The 14,532-nt window shown below is 40.9% G+C and overlaps 1 protein-coding gene across 2 annotated transcripts in view; it reads right to left on the bottom strand.

The window, feature by feature from the left end:
• ATG10 (autophagy related 10) overlaps positions 1–5,651 on the bottom strand; it is a 90,044-nt gene extending 84,393 nt beyond the window's left edge. For both annotated transcript variants that reach the window (XM_055698600.1, XM_055698599.1), the window contains exons 1-2: positions 5,571–5,651; positions 3,548–3,673 (exon numbers count right to left, since the gene is read on the bottom strand). In XM_055698600.1, coding sequence (XP_055554575.1) covers positions 3,548–3,673 — 126 coding nt within the window. In that variant the 5' untranslated portion in view covers positions 5,571–5,651. The remainder of the gene's footprint in view (positions 1–3,547; positions 3,674–5,570) is intronic.
• Between the last annotated feature and the right edge of the window lie 8,881 nt (positions 5,652–14,532).

The raw sequence follows: 14,532 nt of genomic DNA on the forward strand, positions 1-14,532 counted from the left end.
CCACATGCCTTATTTTCTCACTAAATCTCATCAAAAGCATGAATACGCCAAACTGTGCTGGATGTTCTAGCTGCAGTATCAACTGCAACCTGTGCAGTGAAGAATTATGCAACAGTGACAAAAAAATTAAGCTTAACGTGGTGATACCAAAGCCACTTTTCTCACTCTCAAGTCTCTCCTGCAGCTTCAAGGGAGTGTCAGCAAGAGCAAAGCGACCTGCATAGGTATTTACCTCCCTACAAGCAGCGAAGTACTACCGCCACCCACAGAGGTAAACGCCCCCAGGCACAATGAGCTTTGCCAGAGAAGGGCTGGATGTAACGTTCACCTCCCCGAACCAGTTCGTCCTGTCAGCATAAAAGAGCCAAGCTCCATTGCCTTTAAATTCTGTAGTATTTGAGTGCCATGAAAAAATATCTATGGATAGACACAAACATGAAGTTAGCAGTCTCTGCATTTGAGAGCTGTATGTCAAAGGCTAGAGGAGAGGTAGCAAGAAAGAGAAGCACCCTTCCTGTTGCACTCCCTGTAGTGTCACGTATCTTGTACACTTCCACCCCTGTAAATAAATCGATACTTTAACAAGGACTTTGATCTCATTAAATGTGGAAAGGGAGTCCATTTCTATTCCAGCTGTCTTGTGAGCATCATAAACAAAAGTGAACTAATAAAGCCTTTGATATGATTACTTAGATTAACCTAACTAGATATGAAATACATAAAGCAGAAAACAAACACGGGACAGCCTTCACACCCTGATTTAGCTATCCATCCCTGAACACAGCACCCAAGTTTAGCTCCATCAGGTCCGACAGCAGAGGTGCTCTTGGATTTTTTACCGCTTTCTTCTTGGGGAAAAAAAACCCACCAACACAGTTTATAAAAATAACATAGTTTAGAACATTTCACTCACAGTTGTAAATAACAGTGTTCTGCTTTGCCCATGTGAACTTATGCCACAAGATCCAGCTCCACCAAAACAATGAGTATTTCATCATCTAAATTTAATCTCTACAGAAAACATGGGAACACAAGAACACAGTTCTACTGGTTTACTTGTGTGGTCTTATTGCTATCAATGGGTGTATTCACGTGAGTATGGAATGAGGAATGAGATCCAAGTGCATTACATCAGCAAAATTACCCACAACACATATGTTGGTAAAAAAAAAAAAAAAAACAACAAAAAACCACAAAAAGACAATGAGACATCTTGTTAACAAAAAGCTTCCTTCCCAGACTACACACTATAAAAGGATGGTCTCAATAGTCAGGTTTTTATCACACACTGAAATCATGGAGTCACCAATTAAAAAAAAAAAAAGATTCTTACATTTTTTTTATACGTGAGAACAAAAATCTACCTCATTCTGCTATTTCCAGCAAAGCTTCCTATTTCACAGTAAGTTCAAACTTTGACCCACGTATTAAATTCCCAATAGAGGCTTAAAGCATCTTTCTTTGTTGAATAAATCCGCACAAATATAACCTTGGACTGAAATCTAAAGTTTCAAATGGTTGCCTGTAAGAAAGGGTGCATTGTAACACTTGGCTAATATTTGCAGTCTTTTAAAGACTTCTAAACAGAATGCATCTAAGCCAAAATCCTGCTTCTTACTGCAATTCTGTTTCATCAGTGATGAAAGGGTTACAAATGCTAATGGACAATGACTTATCTAGAAATGATGGCATACATTTACCCTGAGACTTCCTGCATTTCAAAATGGTACAAGCATGGTTTTTCTCCCCAAAATTCATGAAAGCATGGGAAACCACTAATTAAAGTGGCAGCAGGGGAAGCCAGGGAAGCTATAGCAGTAAATTTTCTACAGCACAAAGAAGTAATACACAGATAATAATGAGTATTCCAAACCATCCAATACAGAAAACTGGTCAGAGAAGCAAATAAACCTACGAAAACCTATATTGCTCACCCATCAAAAAAAGCGTGGCAAAATGAAATCCTAAAACAGTGTGAATTTACTAATAGATGGAAAATAACAGAAGCATACAAAGTAGAAAAAGCAAGTATTCAAAATCTTTCTGCTATTACAGAACAAACACAAATCACGTAGCCATAACCCATAACTATTACAAAGGTTTTAGTACAGCAGTGGTTAAGCTGGACACTAGCATGAAATGGCTATCATTAGATATTTTTAAATCAGTATGTAAGAAATGCTGATCTTATTTAAGTCTTCGAGCACTGTGGAAGTTCAACTGAACTTTGGACAAAGCCAGCATAAATCTATCTATTTTTATATACTGGGTAGAAATATATTCAATAAATGTAGTTATTTTTTAAGAAAAATAGACTTTGTCAGGTAACTTAAAAATACGTGTTTGGTTGATAAGCATAAAAGTTGTAACAATATATGCTCAACTATTGATTCCATCAGCAGAAATTAAAAAACTAAAATAATCCCACACTAATCTGACATACACTAACAAATGAAAAAATTATTAATTCATAGATTTCAAGTGTAACTTAAAAAATAGAGAATGATCATAAAAGAAATGATTCTAATGGTGTCCTGTGGGACTAGTCTTGGCCCCACGCTATTTAAAATTTTGATTAATGACCTAGAAACAATATGTAATTATTGTTGGTGAGGTTTGAAAATTACGGGGAAGCAGCAAATAATAAGGACTGATGATTAATACAGACAGATTGATCAGGTTGCTGTATGCAACTAACATGTATTTTAATACAAAACATGAAGTCACACATCTAGAACAAAGACTATGTACTGTTTTAGCTTAAAGGTTTAAAGTTATCCTTCGATATATAACCACAAGCACTTGCCCAGAGTAGGAAGGTTTGAATTTCACAGTGATAGCACATTCATTGTCTAGTTCTGCTCACAGCTGAGAAAGGATTTTCATATACTGGACAGTATTCAAAGGAGATCCACAAGGATGATTAAAATACTAGAAAACATCTAACAGTCAGGGAGCTCAACATGTTTTGCTTTTACAATGACAAGGTTAAGGTCTGAAACTGAAGTCCCAAAACAGGGAGAATTCTAATAAAAGGCGGCTCCTCACCTTAGCAGACAAGGTGTAACTACCAATGGCTGGAAGATTAAGCTGGGCAGTTAAATTTAGAAGTAACAGTGTTTTGGGTTTTTTTAAATAGTTTAATTTTAAGCATAGCCAACCATTCAAAAGTCTTGTCAAGAGCTGAGACTGTTTTCCCATCATTGGAAATTCTGAAAATGAAGACTGCATAATGCCTTAAGAGACATTTTCTGATCAAGATCGAAATCACCTCAGGTAATCCTACACCTCTGTTACATAAGCGGCACTAGACTATCCCAGCAGTTTCTGAATTCACAAACCCTGTTCAATACATGTACTGGCCTAAATCCTCATATAAACCACCTATGCACTATTTTGGTTTTGGACCAGCTGTGTAAAATGCCATTTATTTCACATGTTGTAAACTCCCCTGAAGGATGTTTCAGCTTGTGGTGTTCTCAACAGCTCAAAAATGTCAGAAAATGCCAGCAACGGTACCTAAAAAGTACCACTATGATTATTTTACCTTGGTAGTTCTCCACTCCCAACCATCTCCTATTTGCTGTGAACGTTTAATAAATTCTTCACAGTACTGCTTGAATCTTTTTTCTTCCAAAACAAAGTCCTCTTCACCAGCCATGCTACAGGACATCTGCAGAGCAAACCAAGTATTACTAATGACAGATAAAATGAACACTAAAAACTTTCACTGCTTTACAGCAACTGAATAGTAAAACAACAAAGCACTGGGGAAAAAAACAAACCAGTTTCTTTAGGTAAAACAAAGACACATTTCTACAAGTACATTAGAGAATCATAGATTGGCGAGGTTGGAAGGAACCTCTGGAGATTTGTCTAGTCCAATCCCTCTGTTCAAGTAGGGTCAACCAGAGCAGGTTGCTCAGGATCATCTGCAGTTGGCTTTTGGTTATCTCCAAGGATGGAGACACCACAACCTCTGTAGGGAACCTGTTCCAGTGTTCAATTACCATAGCCATACATAATTTTTCTTCTGTTTAAATGAAAATAATTAATGTATCATTTGTGCTCATTGCCTCTTGTGCTTTTCCTGCATAGTACTAAAAAACGTCTGGCTCCATCTTCTTTACTCCCTCCTATCATGTATTTATATACATTTATAAGATCCCACTGACCTGTCTTTTCTCCAGGCTGAAAAATCCCAGCTCTCTCAGCCTCAACTCACATGTCAGACACACATAATCATCTTTGTGGCCCATCACTGGACTTGCTCCAGTATGGCATTGTCTTTTTTGTACTGGGGAGCCCACAACTGGACACACAGTACTGTAGTTTTGACATATGCTTCCTTAGCAGTATGGTTCAACTGGCGACCAGAAACCTGAATCCACCTGTGGGCTACTTCCATGGGCCTAGCATCTTTCTGTTGGGGAAACTGAATGGCTCACAGGAGCTTAACAACTGTAGTGTTTGTGGCCTCAGAGCCTTCACGATGGCCAGAGTCCAGCTAATGCAACTGTTCCTTCTCATGCCAGCAGGCCAACATGGCTTCAGGGGGTTATAGCCCGCTTCAAATGATCACCTTCCCTGCCCCTCAAATGTTGTCCTCCCAGGGTCTTAACAGAAAGATTCTCTCAGAAAATCTGGCCAGTTTTTAGTTTTTTACCCCTTTCAAAAAAGATGTATCATTTTCGATGTAGCTGTTTCAATATGTTCATAGACATCAGGCATCACTGCAGCACCACAAATATTCAGTAACTATTACACCTAGAGCACACCTTTTCCTAACAAGAAATACAAAGGGCACAGCACCTCATACAATGTTTGTTATTTTTCAGGATCCGGCCCTGCATCACAACATCATCCTGCCTGCCCATGACATAAATTATCTAGCACTTGAACATAAATTATTTTCAATGGCAGTTAACCCAAGCCCCAGTTACTGTTTGTGCTATCAGCATGTCAAAAAAGAGGAAACGTGGAAAACCGACACTATAAATGTTTCTGTGATTCTCAAATTCCCCAGTCCAGACGACAGACTGCAAAACTGCGGCACGGGCACGTAATGAGTGCGTATCTCTCACACACGTTTTCAGGAGAGTTACGTGCTTTAGGAAGTGAGCGGCTGTGAAGGGATACCAGGCTGCGGGCACCTGTGCAGCGCACCTCCCTTTCTTCCTTTCTGTAAACTACCCCGAAGAGCGGCGAGCAGACCCGAACCGACTGTCCCACTCGCCACGGGCGGCCGCAAGGCCAGGCCGCCTCCTCCGTGCCTGCCGAGCCCCTCCCGCCCCGCCGGGCGGGTGCCCCTGGCCCTCGCCCCCTCACGTCCCCCGCCGGGTCCCGCCGACCGGGGCAGGCAGGTGGCGCCCACCGGCAGCACCGTGCGCGGGGGTAAGGCAGCGGCGGGGCCCGGGCGGAGGCGCGGGCGCCCCCGTCCCGCCTGAGGCGAGGCGCGGCGAGGCCCGGCGCAAGCCGCGAACGGAGGGAAACGGGGACGCAGCTCCGAGGACAGAAGGGTGCAGGGGAAAGTGGGAGCGAGCAGCCCCACCGCACCGCCCTCCACGTACCGTGCCGCCCTCCTCCTCCTCCTCCTCCTCCTCCTTCTCCCTCCAGCTCCGGGCCGCACACTCGCCCACAGCGCATGCGCATTGCCGCGGGCCGGGGCAGCGGGAGGCGCCCTTCGCAGCCGCGCGGGGCGGGAAGCTGTGGCGGGCGGCGCCGGGTGTGGATCGGCTGCCCCCGCCGGCCGCTGGCCTTGCGTAGCCGCTGTGTGAGGCGATGTATGAGTCGGTCGGGCGTGGGCGTTTCCAGCAAGCCTCTGGAAGGGCCCTCCGTTCGCCCAGGACTGCTGCCCGCCTCCACCTACCGCCCCCAAAAAATATTAGACCGAGATAACGGTAGTTCAGGCTGGCCGTCTTCCAGGAGTTCGGCAGTGCCAGTTTTTATCTCAATGTTTCTAATCGGTTTTGCCAACTTAATTGCCCTTCTTCCCCTACCATGTAGATATGTAACGTTACTACTTTTCCCTGTCGAAGGTGAGGAGGGGGTAACATGAAGTTGAAATGGCTGGTCACCTAAGCACTGTCTTGTAACACAACATGGGGGTCAGTAGAAGAGTAATCCGAAGTGGTCGGTTATACGGTTGTCTGGATGAAAATGAGGACAAATGCAGGTCGTCCCCCACAGCGTGGCCCGGAGCTGTTCCCAGGAGATGCCCAGCGTATGCCCAGTGCTCATTTTGTGACCCAGCTGTGTTGCCTTTGCAATTGCTCTTAGAACTGAGAATGTGGTAGGTGCACAGAGGCTGCTTTGCTACGCAAATGTTAGAAGAATTATTTTCAAATTTACAAGTCTGTTAAACCCTATATTTCTCAGTGGTAAAGTCTTGTCTGGCATGACTAAGCTATCCAAACCGTAGTATCTGCAGAGCACACTGCATTTCAGTAGACTTAAGTGGAATGTAAAATGTTGGCTTTACCTGTTCAGCTGTAAACCATTATTTTAAAGAGGTTTATGATTGTTGCGTTAAGAGTAAACAAGAGCTATCCCATCAGCTTTTGGAGACCATACTCCTCAGTGGGAACCTCCATATGCAAATGGTGCTTTGCTCTAGCTGGTTGTAATGTGACGTTTTCCAACTGTGCAGTTCCTAATTTGCTTGTGATTTGCTGGGTGTGGAGAGCTCACAGGGGCCAAAACTTTTTGCTGGAATATTCCTGAGATAAATAATTTCTCTTTGTTCTTAAAATTCCATTTTCTGTATTTTGGCTGTTAGCAGCTGCATTCTTCAAATATGTGCCATGATTTGTATTTACAGATGGTTTTCACCACTCTCTGTGAACAATGAAATGTTCCACCCAAGTCTGTAGCTTTCAGCATCGGGTGTATATATAAGCAAAGTTTTGTTTCATGAAGGTATTCTGGAGAATGATTAACTGCATGATGTGCTTTGAACAAATTATGGTACCTCCACAGATTACTGTTTTGACTGCATGTATTATTTTTTAAAGCAGTTGCATAGCTTTGGTGATACCATTGTAACTACAAGTTGTGATGCTATAGTCGTTATTTAGTCATCAGAATTAATTATTTATATTGTTCTCCACTGTTTCTTTTAAATGTTAGGGGTTTAAAATTTGGTAAATAAACACCATTGTTGTCATCCAACACTGAGTTTCGAAGGAAGATTTTTACATTGTGGAGTATATTCTGTAAGTCTTTTTCACTAACAGAAAATGCCTGTGGTATTGAAAAAATGTCACGTAATGTGCATTCCCTTGGAAGCTACAGCTCCTGATTTCTAATTTTAGCTTTGTTACTGCCTCTCTGGATTTTCTTAGGGAAAGAATCATCAGGTTTAAGACATAGCTCATTTAAAAAGCGGCTGATAGGGCCCTGATTTTGCATTGAAGTTACCAAAGGAGTCACCACGACTGGTAGTTTCCAGAACATTAAGCCATAGTTTTCGTATATTCAGATCCATTTACTTTATTTAAAATTGTGAGTACACAGCCCCCGTTATAATCAAGGACAAGGACATCCAGGATCTCAACATGGTTGTAATTATTAAAGAGTATAGGCTTTAGCTATACTGCTGGAGTGTCACAAACAAGCAATATTATCTATGGATCTTAAACTCAACATATACAATCTGAAGTAATTAGGTATTATTAAAAATAATAAATTGTTGACCTGAATATCCTCTTTAAGGACTTGCTGGCTTCCTAATGTCAAGCGTCACTAACTCTTTGTGTTGCAGAAGTTAAGATCTAAAATACTTAACTTTGATAAATTGTTAGTATCCATACATTATTGCTAACAGAAATACTATATATATCTCTGTGTAGGGAGGAAACTGTACCTACTAGAGGTGGATTCTAATCTTGGCTCTGCTATTGACAAACTTGGGATAATAGTTTCAGTTTTCTTTGACCATTTCCCTTTTTGTCTGTCTGCAGAACAGGTCGGATTCATGGTATATTCTTACAGCATCTGGTATCATCTTGGTCATCTCCAGTATTGTTGCCAGGGCATTTCAGTAAGTTGCTCTGAGTGCCACTTTATCAAGGGAAATGCATTTGCTATAGTTCTAAAATTACTTGACAAGAAGTTCCTTTATGGGGGTTTCTCTCCTTTCTCTTCCTTCTTTTGCCCATACTCTGCATAAATGCCTCAGGTTTCCATCTCGTCTCTGCTATACAAAAGCATTTTAATAGTCCTGCTCCTTGTGTCACTACTTAGATGTTTATATACTTCAAACAAATGCATAATAGGTCATGGGACCAGTTTGTTTTATTCAAAATATTAATATACTATGTAGATTAATATTGTTATCACGTATTGTTGGTTGTTTATACATTATCACATATTGGTCGTTTTTGATATATTATCACATATTGATAATTTTTGAGTGTAAACTACAGTTGTTGTAAGACCTTTGTTGTTTGGGAATTTTAGAACTGAACTAAATAAAGATCATGGATAATAGTCCATCAGCCAGGCAGTGAACTGAATGATCTCTAAAAGGTCTTTTTCATCTCTTTGTTCTGTTTTTTGGTCCCAGGAAACACAGTTTTGACCAAAACTCATTGCATGACCAAAACCATGCAGTTCAGGCAACATTCTACTGTCCAAAGAAAAAAGTTAACATTACAGCTCTCAGGCTGATAGAATTAATACAATGTACTATTGTATTAATGTACTAAATCCAGTTTCACAAATCCTCCTTAGTGTGGTTTGGATCCTGAGCAATTCACAGTAATTCTAATGCTATTCCTTCCGCTTTTGTTTTTTCATTACTCTTAATTTTCATTTTCAATGCTGAGCAATGTTGCTAAACAAAAAGAGATGAAAATCTATTATGGCCAGTACCTGGCAGTACCTGGGTCCCAAAGTTTGACAATAAAAGAATATTGCTAAATAAGCCAAATAAGAAATGGTATAGCCAAACCGAAATGCTTGCGAAAATGTCTCATAAGGCTATCAGACAGCATGTTCAAACCCAACTTATCATTTGTATGATAACAAATAGTTTCTTCATTTGCTGTGCTGATATAGTCACAGCATCAAACATACCCTATCTACAGTTTGAGAAGGATTGTATATACAGGCAACCTCAGCAGAAGTTAAATGGTGGATTTCATTCCAGCTGAAGTTGATATTAGCAACTATTCACCATGGCTGATCGCTTAATTCAAATGTCGTAATAATCTGTTATTAAATTAACAGTGCTTATGGAGATTCTGCACAAATAATAAATAATAATAATTAAAAGTAACGTATTTTACATTCTTTTGCCTTGTTTGTTTAGGAGACTTGATAGTTGAAAATTCCCAGCTAGATCTTGGTAGGTGGAGAGTTACTATTTCAAAATTGTTAACAAACCTTATCTTCCAGTAATCGCTGTACTATTACAGTGCTCTTATGAAGTAGACAAGTAGTGTTATTTTCCTTTTGCTGGCAAAAAAGGGGGAATTAATTAAACTGTTGAAGGCTGTGGTGACTGTGTTAGGCTGGCAAATGGAGCTGAATTTTGCAGACGCATGGTCTGTGCCTTCCGCATACCTGCTCTTGGGCCCTGTGATAGTTCTGAGAGAAAGTTCAAAAGGAAACAAACCAAGAGGTATACAAACAGCATTCATTTTTCATGTGTATTTTTATTCCACTCCAGCAGCTACCAACCAGCACTGAAGAAAGTACTAGCATAATGCAGCAATTGTTGCCACCTTCTGTTTTCAGCAATTTTTCCTACTTCTTTCTACTTATTTTATCTAAAAGTTTAATTCTTCTTTCAGGCTTCAAGGTTGGTGTTGGGGTTTTTTTCATTTGTTTTCTCTTTCTGTTACTGCTATTCATGTTCTGTTCATGAATTTCTTTTGTTTTGGTTTGGTTTTTTCCTTATTAGACCAAGACATATGGAAATCAGCTTGAGACAGGCTACATATGAAATACCCAGGTCGTTAATATAAAAGATAATAGCAGTTGAAGGCCTAAAAAATTTGTTCCTAAGCAGGGAAATTGGATTTGGGGGATTTTGAGAGTAATGAGGAGGACTAATTGATAAAGAAAGATAAATTTTGAAATCAGATTACAAGTTCATGGTCAAAACAGCATTAAAATATAACTGCAGATGATGGAGCAAAGGTCATTAGAACAGGATTATATGAAAGTACGATAAAAGAATACTATAAGAACCTATAGTAAATATATATAATAGCAGTAAATAAGCAAGTTAGCGTCTGTCTCTCTTGTTTCATTAAACCAGAAAACCTATGCTACCACTGTCCAGTTTGCTAAAATCAGCAAATCAGAAACCAGTTCAAAGTGGGATGGTGAAATGTTTTTATTCCGGTTGTTAGCTAGATCAGAACTATGATTCATTGTACACATACAAAGTACATAACATAAAGCCTACTGCTAAACTCCAGAGTAAATTGTTCCAGTTATTCATCTGGTATAGGTCTGCAGACCCACATATAAAATTAGCAGCTCGTTAATTAACACTGAAGAGAGTGAAGACACACAGATATTGCTGGTGGGAAAATAGGATTTTATTCTTGATTCCTACAAAATATTATGAGCCCAAAATTATATAATGTGACATGTAGATCTAGGTTTGGAGAATATTTTCCTTGGATGATAGATAGAAAGGTCAAGAGGAAAGCTGCCTGGATGAGAAATGACAGGCAAGAGCAGACCAATTATCATCTGCCCTGTGTAGAGGAAAGACTCAGAGTTTAACTTGAAGGTTTATTGTAAAAGTTAAGAACTCTATTATTTAAGGAGAGTGACCAAGTTGAAGAATGAGGGAGAACTTCTTCCTGAATGAAGAATGGCAGATTGTACATTTTTTGGTAAGGTAATTCAACAGCAGAAACTACCCAAAACTGAGGGGAAAAAAAAAATAAAAGAAGCTTGCACCTTCCACTATCATTTTTGCAGAGAAAAATATTATGAAGAAATTGTTCATTTAGAAGTCAAGCAAGAATTAATACAAGTAGAAGCAGACATCACATGATGTTACTGATCATTAGTCAAAATTGCAGGTGAATTCCTGTTATTATGAGGCAGATACTTTTGCACAAATGAATAGTGACAAGAATTCAAATTCCACCAAAATGCATAGAACATCACTTTAAAAAAATGTTGTTTTTTAGTTAATCTGGTAGAAGTCTTAACACAAATCTAACACCCATCCATATTTATTAAGATACTCTGTTTGGGCACCTCTTTCTGACCAACCTGACCAACATGCAGCTACCAAGGAGTTGTTGTATGGGAGAGGGCAAAAGTGTGGCCTGCTTAGTGGATGAGGGAAAGGCTGTGGATGTTGTCTACCTAGACTTTATTAAAGCCTTTGACACTGCTTCCCACAGCATTCTGCTGGAGAAACTGGCTGCTTGTGGCTCGGATGGGTGTACTTTTTGCTCAGTGAATAACTGTATGGATGGCTGGACCCAAAGAGTGTTGGTGAATGGAGTTACATCCAGTTGGCAGCCAGTCACAAGTGGTGTGCCCAGGGCTCAGTACTGGGGCCAGTCCTGTTCAATATCTTTACCAATGATCTGGGCAAGGGGACCGAGTGCACCCTCAGTCAGTTTGCAGACAACACCAAGCTGGGAGGGAGTGTTGATCTGCTTGAGGGCAGGAGGCTCTGCTGAGGGACCTGGGCAGGCTGTGCTGATGGGCTGAGGCCAATTGTATGAGATTCCAGAAGAAGTGCTGGGTCCTGCACTGGGATCACAACAAGCCAAGGCAACGCTAGCATTGGGTAAGAGTGGCTGGAAATCTGCCTGGCCTGGCCTCAAGATGCACCAGTGAAGGTTCAGATTGGATATTAGGAAAAATGTCTTCACCAAAAGGGTGGTCAAGCACTGGAACAGGCTGCGCAGGGAGGTGGTTGAGTCACCATCCCTAGAGATATTTAAAAGCTGTGTAGATGTGGCACTTAGGGACACAGTTTAGTGGTGGATTTGGCAGTGCTACATTAATGGTTGGACTTGATCTTAAAGGTCTTTCCCAACCTAAATGATTCTATGATTTTATGACAGGATCAAGAGCTGATCTTGTCTATCATGGCAAATTCCTGACCGCAGGTGTGCACCCTCATCCAAGGGGTATATGCCAGTAACTCTTTTGCACTTCATTCTTAACAAGTTCTGTTGAGGTGCAAGGCAAAATATACTCTGAACCCTGCCTGCAATTTGAATCAGGGTATTAGTCTTACCTGCACTGATGCTGCAGCTAAGTGAAAGAAAGGCAAGCACCTTTCCTCATTTCAGGAGACAAACTTTCCTTTATGGTCACTCAGTGGCTGAAATAATCCCTTCGAGGCTTTTTTCCAATCCATGCTACACCCTTTTCTTGCCATGGAACCCCCTCTGAGCATTTAATGTACAGCCAACAAGATCATGCCTGTTAAAAAGTATTTATGTATAGTTCAGCGCATTCTGTATCCCAGCAAGTTTGACTTCATGTATGTTATTCGTGTCACAGCATTGTATGCACACAACATCCTGCACACTAGGGATTTATATGATCTACATGTTTGATTTCAGAATTTCTGGGGATCGTCATAGGTGTCTTTCCAGGAATTAGTTTGTTTCTTGGTTTTTATTTTGCTTTTGCAAAACTGTATTTATCCCCTTGCAGCTGCAAAAGAGGAAATAAATGGCTTTCAGAGACAAACACTTTTGTAGCTGAATGAGGTCCCAGATAGCTCTGGAGATATGAAGGGACTGCAGATGCACCCAGTTTGTCCTTAAAAAGTTACGCCAGCCAAAAGAGCAATGCACTCTAGCTCAGTAAAGTCTTGATGGATGACAAGGATGGTGTTTTGAACAGCAATGTGGGAAATATGGTAAGGCCTGTGACACCAAGTAATGAACCCTAGTGCTTAAGCTCACAGTCAAACTCCTTCCCAGTAGCATGTTACCCATGGAGTATTACTACTCCCTGTTACTTTTGTAACAACTAATTTCTCTTATTAAAGACCATGAAATCCTTCCCTAACTACACAGGTCCCAAGAGGAAAACCAGTTATATATGTAGCAGTGAAACAGTGGAACAGTGTGCATCTGGGTGACTGAAGACACACAGATGCTGTGAAAATCACTTCTGATATCAGCTAGGTAAAAAGTTTTGGACATGACTCTAGACTTCTATATCCTAAAAAACATTCACTAGGCTCTGAACATGGACCTACATTACTGAAATTAAACTGGTTTGTGCTGTCAGAAAGTACGCCTGTTAACACTACTGTAAGTTTATGAATGGATTGGAGATACTTCACCAAGTAATTTACAAGTTTACTTGGAAGAAATGTTATTAAGTATCTCTCAAGTGCAGGTGCATAGCCTAGTGATGATCTTTCTGTTACCAGTTCAAAGTAACTTTTCAAAGTATAAGCTAAATGGCTGCAGAAACAAAGTAATCTAAACCACTGAACTTAACTGTAATATGCAACAGAGAAAGCAGTAGCTACAGGCAGGTGGAGTCAGAATTGTTTGCCGCCTGGCGAGCCCCCTATCTGCCTTTCCTGATACCTGTTACGTCTGTTGCGCTGGGCCAAGCAGAAGGTCAAGTGTGTTGGCCTCTCTCCATGCCAAGGCTGAAGGTGTCCACAGGATTTCCAAACCCAGTAAGTACAGCTGTGTACAGCAAGGAATGGGATGGGTTTGCACTGGCACAGCCCTTGCACTAACCACCGTAGACCTGGTAGTCAACGAAATCCGCTGTGGATACACTCGGTGACTACACTGTTCTCCTTCAGGCCTCTTGTCCCTGAAGTTAGGGCTTTCAAAAGTTTTATTACTCTCTGCTGTTCCTAATACAGCAACTGTGGATGGCAAGGAGCGGACCGAAGAAGCACCTAGGCTCGCTTTCTTCCCTGAAATGACCTCTGCTGCTGCTGTTACCAGAGGCAGACTAGTCAGCTACGTGAGCCCTTCATCTCACCAACCAGGCTGTCTCTTAGGGTTTTACTTTCTGTTGCCAATTCCTTTCCATAGCTGCCAAGTCCACCTCCTGTACTCCTCACTTGGTATTGTTTCTCAAACACATTGTCAGTTGTTGGTTCTTATTTTCTGAACAGCTGGACTGTTCACCACTTGTTCAACCTTCCAAATGGTATAGTCACCTATTCTTATTTTGAAGTGCCTGTCACAGAAATGGGGGGATGGGGGGGGGGGGGGGGGGGGGCGGGGAAGAGTGTTTATCTAGTTTGATGTAAAGCGCTGGAGAAAAGCCCCATACTTTATTGTCATCATCAATATAACATCATGGCCTCTAACTCAGTATTTTTACTATACCTCTTTCTTCCATTTGTGAGAAATCTAGCACGTGAATAGCGTCAGCATGGTAAGAATGTTCTAAAATTACATTTATTTTATTATACTCCTATGATCACACATGATGTGTGATCCTAACACATCATCTTTTATGGTCATGAGTCCTGTATTCCAAACTTACTGCCAAAATTATAAATGTACTGATTGCTTCAGAATGCAAGACAAAACCACCATTTCCCCC

Source organism: Falco cherrug, chromosome Z, assembly GCF_023634085.1.
Source record: "Falco cherrug isolate bFalChe1 chromosome Z, bFalChe1.pri, whole genome shotgun sequence".
Lineage (NCBI taxonomy): Eukaryota > Metazoa > Chordata > Aves > Falconiformes > Falconidae > Falco > Falco cherrug.